Source organism: Pelodiscus sinensis, chromosome W (genome assembly GCF_052426305.1).
Source record: "Pelodiscus sinensis isolate ZL-2025 chromosome W, ASM5242630v1, whole genome shotgun sequence".
In the NCBI taxonomy this organism is placed as follows: Eukaryota; Metazoa; Chordata; order Testudines; family Trionychidae; genus Pelodiscus; species Pelodiscus sinensis.
Window position 1 is genome coordinate 2,030,229 of NC_143084.1, and position 19,562 is coordinate 2,049,790.

The 19,562-nt window shown below is 51.7% G+C and overlaps 1 protein-coding gene across 2 annotated transcripts in view; it reads left to right on the top strand.

Moving 5' to 3' along the window:
• LOC102456144 (RNA-binding protein Musashi homolog 1-like) overlaps positions 1-19,562 on the top strand; it is an 81,409-nt gene that overhangs the window by 48,691 nt on the left and 13,156 nt on the right. For both annotated transcript variants that reach the window (XM_075915708.2, XM_075915709.2), the window contains exons 7-10: positions 6,150-6,198; positions 13,534-13,616; positions 15,176-15,293; positions 16,850-16,930. In XM_075915708.2, the coding sequence (XP_075771823.2) occupies positions 6,150-6,198; positions 13,534-13,616; positions 15,176-15,293; positions 16,850-16,930 (331 nt within the window). The remainder of the gene's footprint in view (positions 1-6,149; positions 6,199-13,533; positions 13,617-15,175; positions 15,294-16,849; positions 16,931-19,562) is intronic.

The following is a 19,562-nucleotide window of genomic DNA, read 5'->3' on the forward strand; positions in this document are numbered from 1 at the left end:
GTGGGCGGGCTGATGACTTCCCACTCCCAGTGTTCAAAATAGTGCCCCACTACATTTGGATTGCTTAGTTTTTATTTCTGTGGCACTAGCTGTCGTTGACATAGGTGGTGATAGGCCTTGGCTCACTGCTGGACAGATACAGTTGCCCCTCCCTTGAGCACTTGCACATCCAATTTCATAATTAGATTAAGGCAGTGGTATTAGCGAGGAGCATGGGTCAGTGGGGCAGGTTTACGTAGTGGTTTATGCACAGGGGCTTAGAGTGTATTTTTAAATCTGCTTGATCTGACTTGGAGCTGCACAGATTTGCTTCTCTACAAGGAAATACCAAGCAGAGCATATGCAAGGGAAGGCTAAGGGGGTGGGGAGAGTAGGGATGTTTAATGTAGATTAATTAACTGATCGAATAGCCAGTGGGATTTCCAGCAACTATTTGATTACTCTATAAGGGTACCTCTGCCTTTGAAATGTACAAGAGCACAGTGGGGCTCTTGTACATTTCAAAAGGAAGCCATTTCAAAAGAGTAGTAAAATACACACCTTGGACTTCAGAAAAGCAGACTTCGACTCCCTCAGAGACCTGATGGGCAGAATCCCCTGGGACGCTAACATGAAGGGGAAAGGAGTCCAGGACAGCTGGCAGTATTTTAAAGAAGCCTTATTGAAGGCACAGAAAGAAACCATCCCGACGCGTAGCAAGAGAGGCAAACATGGTAGGAGACCAGATTGGCTTACAGGGGAAATCCTTGGTGAACTTAAGCACAAAAAGGAAGCTTACAGAAAGTGGAAACTTGGACAGATAACTAGGGAGGGGTTTAAATGTATAGCTCGAGAATGCCGGGGGGTTATCAGGAAGGCGAAAGCACAATTGGAATTGCAACTCGCAAGGCATGTGAAGGATAACAAGAAAGGTTTCTACAGGCATGTTAGCAAGAAGAAGGTTGCCGTGAGTGGTCACGTTTAAGCAAACCGCCCCCTTCCCTTGGGTTCGCTAGGACTGTGCAGAACTCTAGTCTGGCCCCTTACTTACTTGGGAAGTTGTCAATAAATTTAGACCAAATACCAATTTGTGTCTTAATCAATGAGCATAACTTTATTGATGTTGCCACTTAATGAATAACAAAGTCAAAAGATAACAGCTAAGGCTTAAAAGAAAACGAATAAAAGAAAAATACAAAAAACAAATTGTTTCTGCTAGTGTGATTACAAGGATACTTAGTGACGTCAGCTAATTCGTTATTTAGTTTTTTAATTTCTTCTAGATTAACTTTTAAAAGAACTGCAACTATAAGGATCCTTGATCTTATAGCTTATCGAGATTATTTTGTTTCTCTTGATTTTTTTAGAATCTTTTTGTTAGGTTTTTAAACTCTTTTTGTTAAGTTTTTCAGTGTCTTTTGTTAAGTTTTTTGACTCACCCGATCACGTGTAGCAGCATCTCTCTACTGGCCAGGTAGAGGACGACGAATGCTGTTATGATGCCTGCCTCGGTATGGACCTCCTGCCTCTTGTTGTCAGAGAGCAGCACATGAGTTCAGTTTCCAGAATGAGTTGTAGATTATGAGGTACCCGCAGTTGTTACTGCAGGGTATTTATGGCCTAATCTCTCATTGTCTATTCAGTTCTGTGGTTAATTTGAGATGCAAAAAATTTTTTTCCCTTAAGGGCTAGTGAATTAGCTGAGGATGTTGTAAGTAGATGCAAAAAATGTTTTTCTCTTAGATGAAATTTGGTGTGTTGCTTAAGAGCTAGAGAATTAGATGACGATTTTTACTCTTACAAATTTTACTGCTTATCCTAAATTATCATGTTTCATAACACATTCCCTAATACACTCCTCCTTAACAGCAAAAAAGGCAATCCATGTAGTCTGCGGTTAGGCTACTTCCTCTTAAACATAGCTGTCTGTGCCTTTGCTATGGCTTAATTTTAAAGAGCTGCTAAACATACATGACAAAGGTGATCAGAGAGGGTGTGGGGCCCTTACTGGATGAGGGTAGTAACCTAGTGACAGATGATGTGGGGAAAGCTGAAGTACTCAATGCTTTCTTTGCCTCTGTATTCACGGACAAGGTCAGCTCCCAGACTAATGCATTAGGCAGTGCAGTATGGGAAGGAGGTGGACAGCCCTTGGTGGGGAAAGAACAAGTTAGGAATTATTTAAAAAAGCTAAACGTACATAAATCCATGGGTCCGGACTTAATACATCTGAGGGTACTGAGGGAGTTGGCAAATGTCATTGTGGAGCCTTTGGCCATTAGCTTTGAAAAGTTGTGGAGATCGGGAGAAATCCCAGATGATTGGAAAAAGGCAAATGTAGTGCCCATCTTCAAAAAAGGGAAGAAGGACAATCCAGGGAACTATAGGCCGGTCAGTCTTACCTCGGTTCCTGGAAAAGTCATGGAGGGGATCCTTAAGGAATCCATTTTGAGGCACTTGGAAGAGAGGAAAGTGATCAGGAATAGTCAGCAAGGGCAAGTCGTGCCTGACCAATCTGATTAGCTTCTATGATGAGGTAACTGGCTCTGTGGACATGGGAAAGTCAGTGGATGTGATATACCTTGACTTTAGCAAAGCTTTTGATACGGTCTCCCACAATATTCTTGCCAGCAAGTTAAGGGAATGTGGATTGGATAAATGGACGGTAAGATGGCTAGAAAGATGGCTAGAAGACTGGGCCCAGCGGGTAGTGATCAACGGCTCGATGTCAGGATGGCGGTCGGTTTCTAGCGGAGTGCCCCAAGGTTCGGTTCTGGGGCCGGTTTTGTTCAACATTCTTATTAATGACCTGGATGAGGGGATGGATTGCACCCTGTCACATTACCGAATTGGAGGGAAGCAGCCAGATCGCTGCTGCACCCCTAGGTAGGGGTGTTGGTCCCAGAAATTGGTATAAAAGGGAGCCGTGTGGGGTATTGAATGGGAGCTTATTGTTTGCTGATCCTGTGTATGCTATTTATGTGAGTGTATAATGTCTGTGTGAGTAGATAGGAATCTGTAATCTGTGTGGAAGCTGAATATTTCTCTGAATGTGGTTAAGCATTGCTATGGACAGGCTGATTAGCAAAGCCCTGTGGAACAATCGCACTTGATGGGCCAAGGACACACCTAAAGCGTGAGGGCGGAGACCTAAGAGCTGCCAGCAGAGAGAGGCTGAGGACCAGGTGACCAGCTGAGCCCAGAAGAGGCCAGGAAGGGGGTATAAAGAGGCCATGTGGTCGATGCCATTTTGGTTCTCAGCTCAGCACTTCATCCCAGAGGCAGCAGTGCAGGGATCGAAGAGCCTGGAAGACCTGTGAACCCATCCTGATGATAGGATGTGCAACAAGAACTTTTAAACCAGCAGCTGTAACATCTCTGCTAGAGCCTGCATCGAGGACTGGGAGATTCGGTGCATGTAACGTACTATCCTTTAACAACCTTACTCTCAGGCTTTTCTTTCTTGTGTTAATAAACCTTTAGTTGTTAGATGCTAAAGGATTGGCCCAGCGTGATTTGTGGGTAAGGTCCAGAGGGTAAATTGACCAGGGATCTGTGGCTGGTTTCTTGGAACCGGACAGAACTTGTTCGGGGTAGGTGGGATTGGGTGCTAGGACCCCCCACCTGTGTATAGGCCCGGGGCCATCTGGGGCACGGATATTGCTGGGGTGTCGGAGGGGTTTTGCTCGGGAGGCTTCAGGCAGGCTGCTGAAGCGCTCTGTGGGACTGGTTTGTGGCCTGTTTGGAGAGGTCACCAGTCTGGGGGCTGTAAGGAGCCCCGGATTTGAGCAACTCGCCCTGAGCGGACGCCCTCAGCTGTGCCCAGACACAGCCCGGTCCGTCACACACCCTCAGCAAGTTTGCAGATGACACTAAGCTGGGGGGAGAGGTAGATACGCTGGAGGGCAGGGATAGAGTCCAGAGTGACTTAGAGAAATTGGAGGATTGGGCCACAAAAATGTGATGAGGTTCAACAAGGAGAAGTGCAGAGTCCTGCACTTGGTACGGAAGAATCCCAAGCAGTGTTACAGGCTGGGGACCGATGGTCTAAGTCAGTGGTCCCCAACGCATTTGTGTGCGCCCGTCGACAACCTGGGCCGGCCCCGCCCCCGGCGCGTGGCGCACTGGAGGCGCCAGACCCAGGCACGCGACACGCACCAGCGCCTGGTGCGCGGCGCTTGGGCGGCCCCAGCCCCGGGGCACATGCAGGCGCCGGGTGCAAGGGCATCCCCGCCCCTGGCGTGCCCCAGGACGCGCGGCCCTGCCCCTGGGCGCCCGGCGCGTGAGTGGCTCCGCCCCCGGGCGCCCGGGAGCCTCTAAAGGTTGGGGACTACTGGTCTAAGTAGCAGTTCTGCAGAAAAGGACCTGGGGGTTACAGTGGATGAGAAGCTGGATATGAGTCAACAGTGTGTCCTTGTAGCCAAGAAGGCTAATGGCATATTAGGTTGCATTAAGAGGAGCATTGCCAGCAGATCCAGAGATGTCATTATTCCTCTTTATTTGGCTCTGGTGAGGCCACATCTGGAGTATTGTGTCCAGTTCTGGGCCCCCAATTATAGGAACGATGTGGATACGTTGGAGAGGGTCCAGCGGAGGGCGACCAAAATGACAAGGGGGCTGGATCATATGACTTACAAAGAGAGGCTGAGGGAGTTGGGTCTATTTAGTCTGCAGAAGCGAAGAGTGAGCGGGGGATTTGATAGCAGCCTTCAACTTCCTGAAGGGAGGTTCCAAAGAGGATGGAGAGAGGCTGTTCTCAGCAGTGACAGATGGTAGAACAAGGAGCAATGGTCTCAAGTTGTGGTGGGAGAGGTCCAGGTTGGATATTAGGAAAAACTATTTCCCTAGGAGGGTGGTGAAGCATTGGAATGGGTTACCTAGGGAAGTAGTGGAGTCTCCATCCCTAGAGGTGTTTAAGTCTCGGCTTGACAAAGCCCTGGCCGGGTTGATTTAGTTGGGATTGGTCCTGCCCAGAGCAGGGGTCTGGACTTGATGACCTTCTGAGGTCTCTTCCAGCTCTATGGTTCTATGATTCTATGATTCTATCAGCGCCGCTGGAAGTGTGGGACCAACGAGGACCCTGTGCTCCCTGCGGCCCCTCAGCGTTTGAAATATACAAGAGATCCTGCAGGGCTCTTGTACATTTCAAAAGCAGAATTGCAGCAGAAGTGGCACAAGCAGAGACTGCTTCAGTCCCCACTCATGCTGTTTCCCACTGTGCCTCTACTGTCCCTGCCCCCCACAGAGCCGGTGCTGGGGGGATCCGGCTTTTAAGCCGGCTCCCCCAGCACCGGCTCCTGCTCCTCCCCCCCCCCCCCCCGCCTCTCTCTGATAGAGGCAGCAAGGGGAGGAAGCAACTGGTCGCATCAGTAGTTGACTATCCTATAAGCTTATGCTTATCGTATAGTCGACTAGTCACTTACGTCCCTAGGGGAGAGTGGCCTCAGGTTTGGGGGGAGGGGGATGGTTGATGTCTCCCCTCCCGCCGTGCAGTAGGCAGCACTAGCTCTGTCTTTGCAGTAAATGTGCTCTAATTACACCCTCCAGCAGTGGGAAACCTCACTAAAAGGAAAGCTCCTTTGGGGTGGAGGTGGTTTCCCAGAGTCCCCAAGCAGAGTCTCTGTTGTCTTGAGGCCTCCATTTTCCCTGTTTCTGTGAGGCCCTGTGTTCCTTCTCTCCTCTCAGGCTTCAGTGCATGCACACAGACACACACGCAGAGACAGACTCGCTCGCTCTCCATTTTGAGACCCTGGTTTCAGAACAATATGTTTTGTGCTTTGTGCCCCTCTGTGGAGTTGCAGGCAAATTGTCCAGGGCACTTCCTGGCTCAGTGGGAAGCAAAGTGCCTCCCCTTCCGAGGGGCAGTCATGACTAGGTGGGAGCCTGTTCTAGCATCCTAATGTTTGGATGGTGATGGGCCTATTAGTTCAGGCTGGGAGCCCCTGCCTTCAGTACAACGGGAAAGCTTTAATGTGGGGGGAAATCCTGTCCTGTTGTTGGGTTGAGGCCTCCCAGAGGTACACAATTAGTTAATTTTTGTGTCAGGTTCTGCTTTGGGGACATCTTATTTCTCTCTGGCATTGGGCTGGCCAGAAGGAAGGAAAGCAGGGGAGAGCTCTTTCTCAGTAATAACCTCATCTGAGCCCTTTCCTCTTTTGTGCCCCTTGCAGGTGGATGATGCGATGCTGATGTTTGACAAGACGACCAACCGACACCGAGGTGAGGACAGGCCCCTGGCGGCATGGGGGGTGGCTGGGGAGAGCTGGCAGGGGATTGCGTAACGAGAGGAGCAGCATGTGTGCTTATGGTGATGGGGATGTAGGGGAGCTAGCGTCCAGGAGCCAGCAGCAGGGCATGACGGTCCCAGCTGCTATTTATTTCACCTCCCATCACCCCATCCCTTAGCATCTGCATCCTTTCGCAGAGTACCTCGCAGCACAGAGAGCTTTTGTCCAGACCGTTTCCTGTGCTGTAAACTTGCCAAGTGGCTGATATGTGAGAGGAAGCAGTGTCCTCCCCTCCCCAGCTACCTATGTGGCTCCAGTCATCTGTGTGTGTCTTGTGCATCTTACCTTCCACTGAGTAATCTGAACCCTGGGGAAGCTGACGCAAGACCCAGAAGAGGGCCTGCCGCTGACCCCTTCCTCAGCCCTAGGCCTAGTTGTGCTCCCACGTCACCTTTTTGTCAAATCCCATTTGTGGAGTTTGGTTACAGAGTGGGAGCCTGGTATTCAAGCTCTTCAGGTCACACAGGAGTTAGAGACTCAGCTCTGGAGGTGCCCAATTCTCTTGTACACGTGCCCTCTAATTGGCTACCATTCTTGGGAGTACACCACAGTGGTGTGCACCAACCTGAGGACACAGCTAAAGGGTTCTGCAAGCCTCCTTCAGCCTCCTCCTCTTCTGGGCCAATCCCATGTTCATGTACAGCACTAAGCACTTACATCGTGTGTCTGTCTGCTTCAGAAGCTCTTTCTGCTTGTGGCTCTCTCCCAGCTTTACATGCTCACTCTTGCTGTCCAGGGTGCCCTTCAGCGCATCCTATTTTCTTACTCTTCAAGTGATTTTTTTTGCCTGGTTTTAGAGATGTACCACTGCAGCCCCACCCTGGGGGGAGTGGGATGGCTAGCCCCATAATAAATGATCAGATCCTTCACTTCTGGCCTCTACAGGAATTGGCACTAGAGCAAAGAAAGCAGTCATAAGAAAAGGAGGGGGTCCTCGCATTGAGCAGTAACTGGTTAAAAGATAGGGTGGGAATGGATGATTTGTTTTCACAATGGAGAAGAGTATGTAGCAGGGTCTCGCAATGATCTGTGCTGGGACCAGTGCAGTTTGACATATTAACAAATGATCTAGAAAAGAGGTAAACAGTGAGGTGCCAAAGTTTGCAGTTGGTACGAAATTACTCAATATAGTGACCTCCAAAATTGACTGCAAAGAGTTACAAAGGGATCTCACAAAACTGGGTGTCTGGGTAATGAAATGGCAGATGAAATTCAGTGTTGACAAATGCAAAGTAATGCACATTGGAAAACATAATCCTAACTATACATACATACATGTTGGGGTCTAAATTAGCTATTACCACTCAAGAAAAAGATATTGGAATCATTGTAGTTGGTTCTCTCAAAACTCAGTGTGCAGCGGCAGTCAAAAAAGCTAACAATGTTAGGAACTATTAGGAAAAAGATAAATAATAAGACAGAAAATATAATACCACTATATATAAATCCATGGCATTCTTACACCTTGAGTACTGCATGCCCCATCTTTTAAAAATGCATTAGAATTAGAAAAAGATACAGTGAAGGGCAACAAAAACAGACTAGGAAAGATTAAAAAGATAGGGGTCTATAAAATCATGAATGGTGTGGAGAAAGTGAATAAAGAAGTGTTATTTACCCCTTCATGTAATGCAAGAAACAGGAGCCATGCACTAAAATTAATAGGCATCAAGTGTTTAAAATAAATATAAAGAAATAATTCACACAAGGCACAGTGAACCTGTGGAACTCATTACCAAGGGAAGCTGTGGAAGCAAAAAATATAACGGGGTTCAAAAAATAATTAGATATGTTCATAAAGAATAAGTCCATCAATGGCTATTAGTCAAGATGGTCATGGGTGCAACCCCATGTTCTGGGTGTCCTTAAATCTCCAACTGCCAGAAGCTGGGACTTAATGACTGAGGATGGATCACACTCAGTAATTGCCATGTGCTATTCATGCCCTATGAAGCATCTGCCACCAGCCACTGTTGGAAGACAGGATACTGGACTAAATGAACCACTGGTCTGACTTAGCATGGCCATTCTTATGCTCTTATGTAGAGCAATACAGAAGAGGTAGGAAGGACTGCTTTTTTCTAAACCAGGGGTGGGAAACCGGAGGCCCAGGGGCCAGATGCGGTCCCCAGTTTGCCTTAATCTGACCCCTGAGGCTCAGGGACCCCCCCCCCAGCATTGGGAGCCCATGCTGGCGCTCCATTCCCCTGCAGAGCTGAAGGACACAAAATCTAGCCTGGGCTCCCTAGGCTCTGGTGTGTGAGGGGAATGTGGGGAGTGTCTTTCTCCTTCTTAGTTGGGGGCCACCTCAGTGAGGGTTTGTTTTTCTTTATATTTTGCTTCTCACTTGTGTGGGGCCCCTGACTGATTTTTCTGTGGATCAGTGGCCCCCCAACTCAAAAATGGTTCCCCACCCCTGAAACCACCAGGTCCTTGCCTAAGGCAGGATACTAGGGCTAGATGGACCAATAACCTGATCTGGTATTGGCAACTTCTTGGCTTTAATGTAGAGTACTTTCTCTTGAGTTCCCAAGGCACCCAGATACCAGCTTGTGATGGGGCTATATAAATGTCTACTTGGAGAGAAAGGAGAAGCTCTGGGGGTACGTCTACACTACAGCGCTAATTCGAACTAACTTAGTTTGAATTAGTTAATTCGAACTAAGCTAATTCGAACTAACACATCTAGAACTAAAAACTAGTTCGAATTAGCGTTTTGCTAATTCGAACTAGCGCGTCCACACTGATTGGACGCAGGGGGGCATTTAAGGGCAGCTGAAACCGGTTCTGGCAGGGCATCAGGTCAGTAGTTGCTTTGTGTGGCTGCTGTCTGAGGCTATCTGAGGCTCGTGCTTAAAGGGACCAGCCCTGGACAGCCGGTTCTCAGCTTTTCCTGCTTGCTTGCCAACCTCGCCGAGGGACAGCAAAGCGTTGGTCTCTGTGCCCGTCTGTGTCGGTGCTTCCCTTCGGGGGGGCCGCCGCAGGTGGCAACATGGAGCCACAGCTCGCCCTGCACCTTCTGCTGCACTTTCTGGACTTGCTGCTGCAAGCCTGCCAGCAATGGCTCGAGGCTGCCCGGCACCACCTGGGGAACGTCAGCCCCCTGCCTCTCCGCCTGGCCGCCCTGGGGGCCGTGGAGGAGCCGCGGCGGCGCCCCGGCACCGGCGTGCCCCGACGCATCTGGCGTCTGGACACCAGCACCGACTGGTGGGACCGCATCGTCCTGGAGAGCTGGGAGGACCGACAGTGGACCCAGAACTTCAGGATGAGGAGGGACACCTTCCTGGAGCTCTGTGCGTGGCTCGCCCCTGCCCTGCAAAGAAGGGAAACTCGCATGAGACCCGCCATCCCCCTCCAGAAGCGGGTGGCCATCGCCCTCTGGAAGCTCTCCACGCCGGACAGCTACCGATCCGTCGGGAACCAGTTCGGCGTGGGGAGATCCACCGTCGGAGCGGTGCTCATGCAGGTACGGCACTCGTCGGCCACCGAGACGGGGGGGAGGGGGGCTACGAGGAGGGGATGGGCCGCCCCAGGGACAAAGGGGGGGCGGGAGGAGGCGAAAGCGCCCCGCACCAGAGGGGTCGGGCTGTCCCAGCCGTACTACACGCTGCCAGGGGGGTTGCTTCCGGGAGTGCGGCGCGGGGCACTGCCAGGGCACGAACGCTCCCAGCCACCCGGGAGCCCCACTGATTGGCGCTTTGCTGTGTCTCTCTCCGCAGGTGGTCAAGGCCATCAACCGGGTGCTGCTCCGCAGGGTGGTCCGCCTCGCCGAACCGGACGCCGTCATCCGGGGCTTCGGCGCCCTCGGCTTCCCCAACTGCGGTGGGGCCATCGACGGGACGCACATCCCCATCCGTGCCCCGGAACACCAGGCGTCCCGGTACGTGAACCGCAAGGGGTACTTCTCCGTGATCCTGCAGGCCATGTGTGACCACCGGGGACAGTTCACGGACATTAATGTGGGCTGGTCCGGCAAAGCACACGACGCCCGGGTGTACCGCAACTCCTCCGTGTGCCAGCGGCTGCAGGCCGGGACCTTCTTCCCCGACCGCCACATCAGGGTCGGGGACGTGGACATGCCCGTGTGCCTGGTGGGGGATGCCGCCTACCCACTGCAGCCCTGGCTCATGAAGCCCTACACGGGGCACCTCAATCCCTCCCGCCAGGCCTTCAATGCCAGGCTGACCAGGGCCCGCATCATGGTGGAGGGGGCCTTCGGGCGACTGAAAGCCCGCTTTCGATGCCTCCTCACCCGTCTGGACCTGGCCGAGCAAAACATCCCTCCCGTGGTGGCAGCATGTTGTGTGCTCCACAATTTGTGTGAGCGGAAGGGGGAGGTTTTCCTGCCAGCCTGGATGGCTGAGGCTGACCGCATGGCTGGCCACTACGGTCAGCCCCGCACCGCCGCCATCCGGGAAGCCCAGCGGGGGGCCGTCCGGATCTGGGAAGCCCTGCGGGAGAGCTTCCTGGTGGAGGAGGAGGAGGACTGAACTCTCCCTGCATGCCCCACTGGGGCCTTCTTCCACCCTACCCCCTTCCACTTTCCCCTCCCTACCTACTGTCAAATAAAGACACCTGTTTTTGAAACAAAAATGTCTGTTTATTTCACATAAGTGGGTGGTGGAAGGGAGGAATGAGGGTGGGAGAGGGGAGGGGGAAACCTGGCACGAGGGAGCTGGAAGGGAAGTGGAGAGAAGGGAGGAAGGGAAAGGAAAGCTCAGGGGTGGGAGTCCGGCTTCCTCTCCCATCTCGCCACACTGCGGGTCTGGGGGCGTCGGTGGGAAATGGTTGTGGAGGGGGGGGCAGGAGGGACAGGGGGTGTGGAGGAAGCAGGAGCGGGAGCAGGAGGGGGAGCAGGGGGAGCAGGGGGAGCAGGAGGAGGAGGAAATGGGAAGCGGTCGAGCAGGCTCTGGAGGCGGCATCGCAGGGCACGGCCCTGCTCCTCCAGGGCCTCCAGACTCCTCCGGCGCAGCCTCAGGTCCTCCTGGACCCAGTGGTCCTGGGTGCGGAGCTGGTGGTCCATGAACCGGAGGTGCCGCCTTTGGAACTCCTCCTCGTTCCTGGCTCTCCTGCTTGCCCGGGCATGGGCAGCTGCTGCAGGCGGTGTGGTGCGCCCTGCAGGCCCAGGTGCTGCAGCTGTGGTGCAACAAGACCAGCGGTCAATTACCCCAGGGGCCCAGGTGTGTGAAACCCAGCTCCCCTCTGCAAGGCCAGGGCCCCTGCAGGATCCCCAGCTGCTGCTCCTTGGTGGGCAAGGCCCAGGCGCATGCTCCCGGGGCTCCCTCTCGCCCCAGCCCCCCGTACACATAAGGGGAACACGATGGTACTCACAGGTGGACGCCTCCCCGGCCTCGGACGACACAGGCGAGCGGCTCTGTGGGGTGCCTCGGGGGTCCCGGGTCCCGGGCAGGCTGGCGGCAGGCTCCTGGCTCTCAGAGCCCTCCTCCTCCTCCTCCGTCTCCAGGAGCGGGCCCTCTGCCCCGGGGTCAATCACGTCCCGGGGGGCAGGGACGGCATGAGCCCCCAGGAGGCGGTCCAGGGCATGGAAGTGGGGGCAGGCCTCCGGGTCGGCCCGTGGCTGGCAGGCCCGGGAGTAGGACTGCCGCAAGTCCTTAATTTTGCAGTGGACCTGCTCCCGGCTGCGCTGGTGGCCCCTGGCGGCCAGGCTGGCAGCCATGCGTCCGTAGACGGCCGCGTTCCTGTGGCTAGTGCGGAGATCGTGGACATTGGAGGCTTCCCCCCAAACCTGGATGAGGTCCACGATCTCCGCACTTGACCAAGCGGGCGCCCTCCTCTTGCGGCCCCGGGCAGGCTCCTGGGAGCTGCCAGGCTGGTCCTGGGGAGCAGTGGAGGGCTGGGTGTCCTCGGGTGGCTGGCTCATCGTGTGGCAGGTGCAGGGTCTGCTGGCACGGGTGCTTGCAGCCTTGCAACTGGCACAAACTGTGTAGCCAGCCCGTGGCCCTTTAAGGGGTCCGGGGCCGGGAGGGGGGCAATAGAGTTTCCCTGGTGTTGGCCAGAGTGGCCACCAGGGCAAGCTGGGGAGGGCTAGCCTCCCACTAGTTCGAATTAAGGGGCTACACAGCCCTTAATTCGAACTAGCTAGTTCGAACTAGGCTTAATCCTCGTAAAATGAGGTTTACCTAGTTCGAACTAAGCGCTCCGTTAGTTCGAATTAAGTTCGAACTAACGGAGCGCTAGTGTAGTGCCTAGGAAAGTTAGTTCGAACTAACTTTGTAGTGTAGACATACCCACAGAAAGAGACGTTTCTTGCAGTCCAGCTTGGAACATACAGAAAAATAGAAAAGTGTGTTTGTGTTTAATTGGTTTTTAGCCCTGGTGAAGTTGACTCAGCAGCCCTAGAGGCTGAAAGCCATCTAGCCACAGCTGGGGCAGCTGCAGTGCAAACTCAATCAAAGTCCCTCACTGTCATGCCACAGCTCTTCCCATAAAGGGCCACCCTGACTGTGAAAATAAAGTTTGGGCTCCAGAGCCCAGTCAGTCGTTTGCCAAGACTGGCAACAGAGGGGTCAGTTAGGGATGCCCTCTGAGCATAGGGTCAGGAATCAAGAACTTCCAAGTTCTAGTCCTACCTCAGATACTGATGGATGGGGTGGACCTGAGCAAATCACTTAACCTTTCCATGCCTGGTTTTTTTCCCCAGTAATAGTGCTGCTGATACTTGCCTGTCATATGCAGGGCTGTAAGGACTAGTGAATGTACAGCTAGGACTTGGAAGATGACATGCTGATTATCACCTTTTGGGGTGGTGGTGTTTGTGATGTGGGTGCTTGTCTATTGGGGATTGGATTAGGACCCACCAAACTCATTTCGATAGTGAACAGGCATGGGTAGGCAACAGTTTTGTTCATATGGATGTCTGCTGGATTGAACCTAGTTTGGAACTCACTATTGTAGTATTCATCATTAAGCCATTTAGTTTATCTTGGAAAAATAGCAAAGCTTAGTAGAATAAATCCATCAGCAACAAGTGGTGTGGGCTTTAATGAAGTTGGGAGGCAACAAAATAGAGCTGGGGGGAGCGGGAAATCTGGGAGAGGACAGTGATTTCCTTGCTCCTTATATGACTGCTGCATGTGTGCAGGAATTGCTGGAGCCAGAGAAGTGGAAATATTGCCAAGACCCTACTGTCCCACCCCAGTAACCTCTAGATTGCCTTCTCCTGTTCTGGTCATGTGGGACAGGCAGGTGGCAGGCACTGATCACACAGAATTATGCCCTGAACAGGAAGTGTTCCCCTTTTCTTTAGGGTTTGGATTCATCACATTTGAGAGTGAAGATATTGTGGAGAAGGTGTGTGAAATCCACTTCCATGAGATCAATAACAAAATGGTGAGTGTGCAATGGGCTTAAACTGCAACAAGGGAGGTTTAGGTTGGACATTAGGAAAAAGTTCCTGCCTGTCAGGGTGGTCAAACACTGGAATAAATTGCTTAGGGAGATTGCAGAATCTTCATCATTGTCAGGGATGATCTAGATCAGGGGTGGGCAAGAGAGCCTCCATGGGCCGAATCCAGCCCACAGCCACCCTGTTGCTCCCCAGGCCAATGAGACCTGGGGACTGGGGGGTGTGCAGCACCAGAGGGAGCTGCCAGCTGTTCAGAACAGCTGGCGGTTCTCTCTAGGCATCGCGCAACCCTTGCAGGGCGGGCACCAGGGGCAAGAGACTTCATGTGCTCCCACGCCCCCAGGCCCTGATTGGCCTGGGGGTGGGGGGAGCATGCAAAGTCTCCTCCTGCCGCCAGGGATGCACGGCGCCTAGAGTGAACCACCAGCTGTTCAAAACAGCTGGCGGTTCACTCTAGGCATCGCATGCCCCTTGCAGGGTGGGGGAGGGGGCAAAGACTTCACGTGCTCCCCCATCCCCAGGCCAATCAGGGTCTGTGGGCAGGGGAGCACAGGAAGTGTCCTTGCCCCACCCCTTCTGCCTGAGGCAGCGTCGCCCCCTGCCACTTGACTTCATAAATTTCTGGCTCCCCTTTAAACATTATTGCTCGCCCTTGATCTAGACAGTGCTTGGTCTTGCTGTGAGTGCAGGGGACTGGATTTGATGACTTCTTGAGGTCCCTTCCAATTGTGCAATTCTGTGGAGAGCAAAGCCAGCAATGGAGGGATGGGGAGAAGTACTAGGACAGTTAGGAGGCAGATGGGACCCCTGAAATCACTGCCACAGATTTAGGGAGGAGAAGTTCAAAAAGGAGGAGAGCCACTGCTGGTATTTGGAGCTCAAAAGGAAGTGTAGTTGAACCATAACTGGAAATTGTAACTTTGTGACCCCTGAGTGCTGTGCAAGTTTTTGCTAAACCTCTCTCCAACCCTGCGAGACAGGTATCGTCATTTAACAAATGAGGACACTGAGGCTGTGCTTGCCAAAAGTCACAGAGAAAGGCAAGGACAGAACCTGTCTCCTGTTTTAATTACTCCACCATGCTGCTTCTCTAGCAGAGTAAGGGTATGTCTACACTGCCACCCTAGTTAGAACTAGGGTGGCTAATGTAGGCAATCGAACTTGCAAATAAAGCCCGGGATTTAAATATCCCAGGCTTCATTTGCATGTTCCCGGGCGCCGCCATTTTTAAATGCCCCGTAGTTCGAACTACCTGCCCGCAGCTACACGCGGCACAGACTAGGTAGTTTGAATTAAAGCTCCTAATTCGAACTACCGTTATTTCTCCTGCAAGGAGGCAGTGTAGACATACCCTAACAGTGCAGGGGAGGCTATGGGCAGGGTTAGTGGTTTTAGGGTGCGAGTAAGGGTTGGGAATGGTGTATGGGACAGAGCACGCGCAGCATTTTAATGCAATAAGGCTATCCTTCTGGCCTGCAGGACTGTATGTGCTCTGAGTTGTGCAAGTCCAGGCTGCGGCCCAATACTTTCTCTTTTGTGGCAGGTGGAATGTAAAAAAGCTCAGCCAAAGGAAGTGATGTCCCCCACTGGCTCTGCGAGAGGGCGGTCCCGAGTGATGCCTTATGGGATGGATGCCTTCATGCTTGGGATTGGCATGCTGGGTGAGTGTTGCAATAGAGCACCCTTCTCTCTAGCGCCCCCCCCCCCCCCAATCAGACTCAGCAGCGACAGTGCGGCTCTGCTACAATGTGGGAGGTAGCTCAGGCTGTTCAAGAAGAGATGGGATCTGTGACATCAGACCCCATTTTGAAAAGCCACATTGAAGGTGGGATGAGGGTTGGGATTAATTTATGATCACAGTTCACCACCTGGTGGCAGCACAGTAGAACTGTAGATACACGGTTCTAGAGCTGGAGTCACAAAAAGAATTTCTCCCAACTGCATTCCCGTTCTAACGTGTAATTGGAATTCCTGTCCTTTTTGTAATTTATTTAAACAAGATGTATAGGACAAGATATACACTATGGCTTGACACAAATAAAGGGCTATATGTGCCTTGGCAACACAGTTGAGCCAAAAGCTGAGTTTTCCACGTCCAGGGCTGTCTCTACACTGGGTCACTTATTCCGGAAAATCAGCCGCTTTTCCGGAATAAGCTGCGAGCTGTCTACACTGGCCCTTGAATTTCTGGAAAAGCAACGACGCTCTACTGTACAAAATCAGCCGCTATTCCGGAAAAACTATTCTGCTCCCGCTTGGGCATAAGTCCTTATTCCGGAACACTGTTCCGGAAAAGGGCCAGTGTAGACAGCCCAGTAGTCTTTTCCGGAAAAGAGCCCCGATCGCGAAAATGGCAGTCGGGGCTCTTTTCCGGAAAAGCATGTCTACATTGGCCACAGACGCTTTTCCGGAAATACTTATAACGAAAACTATTCTGTTTTAAGCATTTCCGGAAATTCATGCCAGTGTAGACACAGCCCAGGTGTATTACTGCTGTACTAGGTCAGACTTTTACCACAAATGTTTGCTTCAAAAGCCCCAAATAGTATTTGTCATCCTCCTCCTGTTGGCTAGCAGGGAGAGCATAATCACTTCAGATACACAGGCAGAGCATGTTCTCTCTGTATCATCCTAATGAAAAGGCTCACTGGTTTTCAAAGGAGATAAAAATGTCCTTGAGAATCCAGTGCAATCTGTATACCATCAACTTCCCTCCTGTAGGGAAAGCAACCATTCCAGGTCACAAATCAAACCAGCCACTTAATGTGGGATGCTCCTTAAGGGATCGTCTATGTGTGGCATTGTGGGGACCTGTTCTCCGTGACTTCAGAGCAGATGTGTTCAGGTTACAAAGGAAAAGCTATGGGTTCCCCCCACACCCCGGGTTTCCAGCTCAATTAACTCCTTTTAGGGTCTGAGAGTCAGTCTTGGTTCTTTCTTGCTTGAACATCATCACTTGCAACCTAAGCCCTTCCAATCTGTACATATCCTTTCAGGGTAACAATGTCTGGAACCACAACAAGGCAATGTCTTTAAATTCTTGACCTAAATTTCTGCACTGTACACATGCACGTGTGCAAATGTGTGTTGTTCAACTGCCATGTCACTTGGTTCTTTCCTAGTTCATTGGTCCAGGCTATAGGAAAACACCCAGAACTGGGGCTGGCAAGTGGCATTGTGGGGTTTTGTGTAACAATCCCCTCTTCTCTGCTGGCAGGTTATCCAGGTTTTCAAGCTGCCACTTACGCCACTCGGAGTTACACGGGCCTTGCGCCTGGCTACACTTATCAGTTTCCTGGTAAGTGCCTCTTCCTGCCCATTCCTCCAGTTTCTCCTGATGCTAAGGGAAACCCGTGGAATGTGACCCACTCTGCCTGTTTTACCCTTGCCCTAGTTTGGTCTTTCTCTGAATCTGTGAAGATGGGAGGGGGAGGAGGCCTGGAATCAGTGGGAACTGGCTAGTTAGAAAGGAGGCTGCCACCATGTGAATGCCTGCTGCTGTTATCCTCTCACTCCTATGACAGGAAAAGTCCCAGGTTCATGCACTGCCCCCTCTCTGCTAGGCTCCTCTGTGGGGCTGCTGTTACACAGAAGGTCCTTGCAGCTTTGCCTGTCTTGCTGCCTCTATGTGTCTGTGTCTTTGCCAGAGTCACCACCTTTCTGAAAACAGAGTACAGAACTTGAACCCTGCAGGCATGAAATGGGCTTGACGTTCCCTAAATGTGAGAGTCGGAAATGCCATGAGCTGTATCCCAGACCTCATAGAGCCCCAGTAAACCCCTCTTCAAACCACTACCTATGTGTAAATTCCCCAACCTACCCCGTGCCTCATGTTGAAGCCCAGATAAGGTCATCACTGCCTGGACAAGTCAGGAACTATTTAGAAAAGCTAAACATACACAAATCCATGGGTCCGGATTTAATGCATCCGAGGGTACTGAGGGAGTTGGCAAATGTCATTGAGGAGCCTTTGGCCATTATCTTCGAAAACTTGTGGAGATCAGAAGAGATCCCGGATGACTGGAAAAAGGCAAATGTAGTGCCCATCTTCAAAAAAGGGAAGAAGGACGATCCAGGGAACTACAGACCAGTCAGCCTTACCTCAGTCCCCGGAAAAATCATGGAGGGGATCCTCAAGGAATCCATTTTGAAGCACTTGGAAGAGGGGAAAGTGATCAGGATTCACGAAGGGCAAGTCGTGCCTGACCAATCTGATTAGCTTCTGTGATGAGGTAACTGGCTCTGTGTACATGGGAAAGTCAGTGGTTGTGATATACCTTGACTTTAGCAAGGCTTTTGATACGGTCTCCCACAATATTCTTGCCAGCAAGTTAAGGGAGCATGGATTGGATAAATGGACTGTAAGACGGATAGAAAGCTGGCTAGACTGTCGGGCCCAGCGGATAGTGATCAACGGCTCGATGTCAGGATGGCGGTCGGTTTCTAGCGGAGTGCCCCAGGATCTGTTCTTGGACCAGTTTTGTTCAATATCTTTATTAATGACCTGGATGAGGGGATGGATTGCACCCTCAGCAAGTTTGCAGATGACACTAACCTAGGGGGAGAGGTAGATACGCTGGAGGGCAGGGAGAGGGTCCAGAGTGACCTAGACAGATTAGAGGATTGGGCCACAAGAAATCTGATGAGGTTCAACAATCTGAAGAATCCCAAGCATTGTTACAGGCTGGAGACTGAATGGCTAAGTAGCAGTTCTGCGGAAAAGGACCTGGGGGTTACAGTGGATGAGAAGTTGGATATGAGTCAACAGTGTGTCCTTGTAGCCAAGAAGGCTAATGGCATATTAGGTTGCATTAAGAGGAGCATTGCCAGCAAATCTAGAGAAGTGATTATTCCCCTTTATTCGGCTCTGGTGGGGCCACATCTAGAGTATTGTGTCCAGTTCTGGGCCCCACATTATAGAAAGGATATGGACGCATTGGAGAGGGTCCAGCGGAGGGTGACCACAATGATTAGGGGGCTGGAGCGCATGACCTATGAGGAGAGACTGAGGGTATGTCTACACTTGCTCTCTAGTTCGAGCTAGGGATGCAGATGTAGGCGACCGAAATTGCTAATGAAGCGGGGATTTAAATATCCTGCACTTCATTAGCATGATTTTGCCGGCACGTTGCTCCGCTCAACAGCTGATTCGAACCAGGAAGTGCGCGCCGGGACACGTTAGTTCGAACCAAACCCCTTGATTCTATGATTCTATGACTTCTATGACCCTGATGATGCTCTGCAGCTGCTCTGAACTTCCTGCTGGCTGCCTGCTCTCCCTCCCCTTCCCACACAAGCAGAGTGGAATGCAGCGCCATCCTATAAAAGACTGCCGTGCTGTTCTCAGGACAAGTGGCAACTCTGTCCACTGCCCTCCTCTGTCTCTAACCCCCAGTGGATTATGTAGAAAGGCCTCACATTAGGGGACTGGCAACAGGCTCTGGCACCTTTCACCTCTAGGCTGACAGTCTGAGTCCAGCCTACACTGGTGGCGACTGAGAGTTGCTGTCTGGTTGTTTGCGTGAATCCAGGCACTGGGTCTCAATCCTAGTGAACCAGGTGTTCTTGTCACAGTCACCACCAGCTCAACTGGCAGTTGTGGCTGAGAGATCAAGGATTGGCTGGGCCAAACAGACAGCTCCCCTTTCAACCCTAGAGATGGTGCTTCCAGGGCAGAGTTAAGGTGTATCGTCTGGGCTGGGCAGTGTAAGGAAAGCTTCCACTGCTCCTGCATGTGCTGTTTCTGTTCTGGGGTAAGCAAAGGCTTTCAGTCTCCAGCGCGGTCAATCCAGCACCTTATACCAACTTGAAATTCATTGAAAATAAGGAGTTAAAGGTCAAGAGCTGAAGTGACTTTGTCCAACTCTGGCCTTGGGCTTCATCCAGAAAGTCCCAGTTCTGCTGTGTCTCTGCGAGATCCCCCTCGGGGG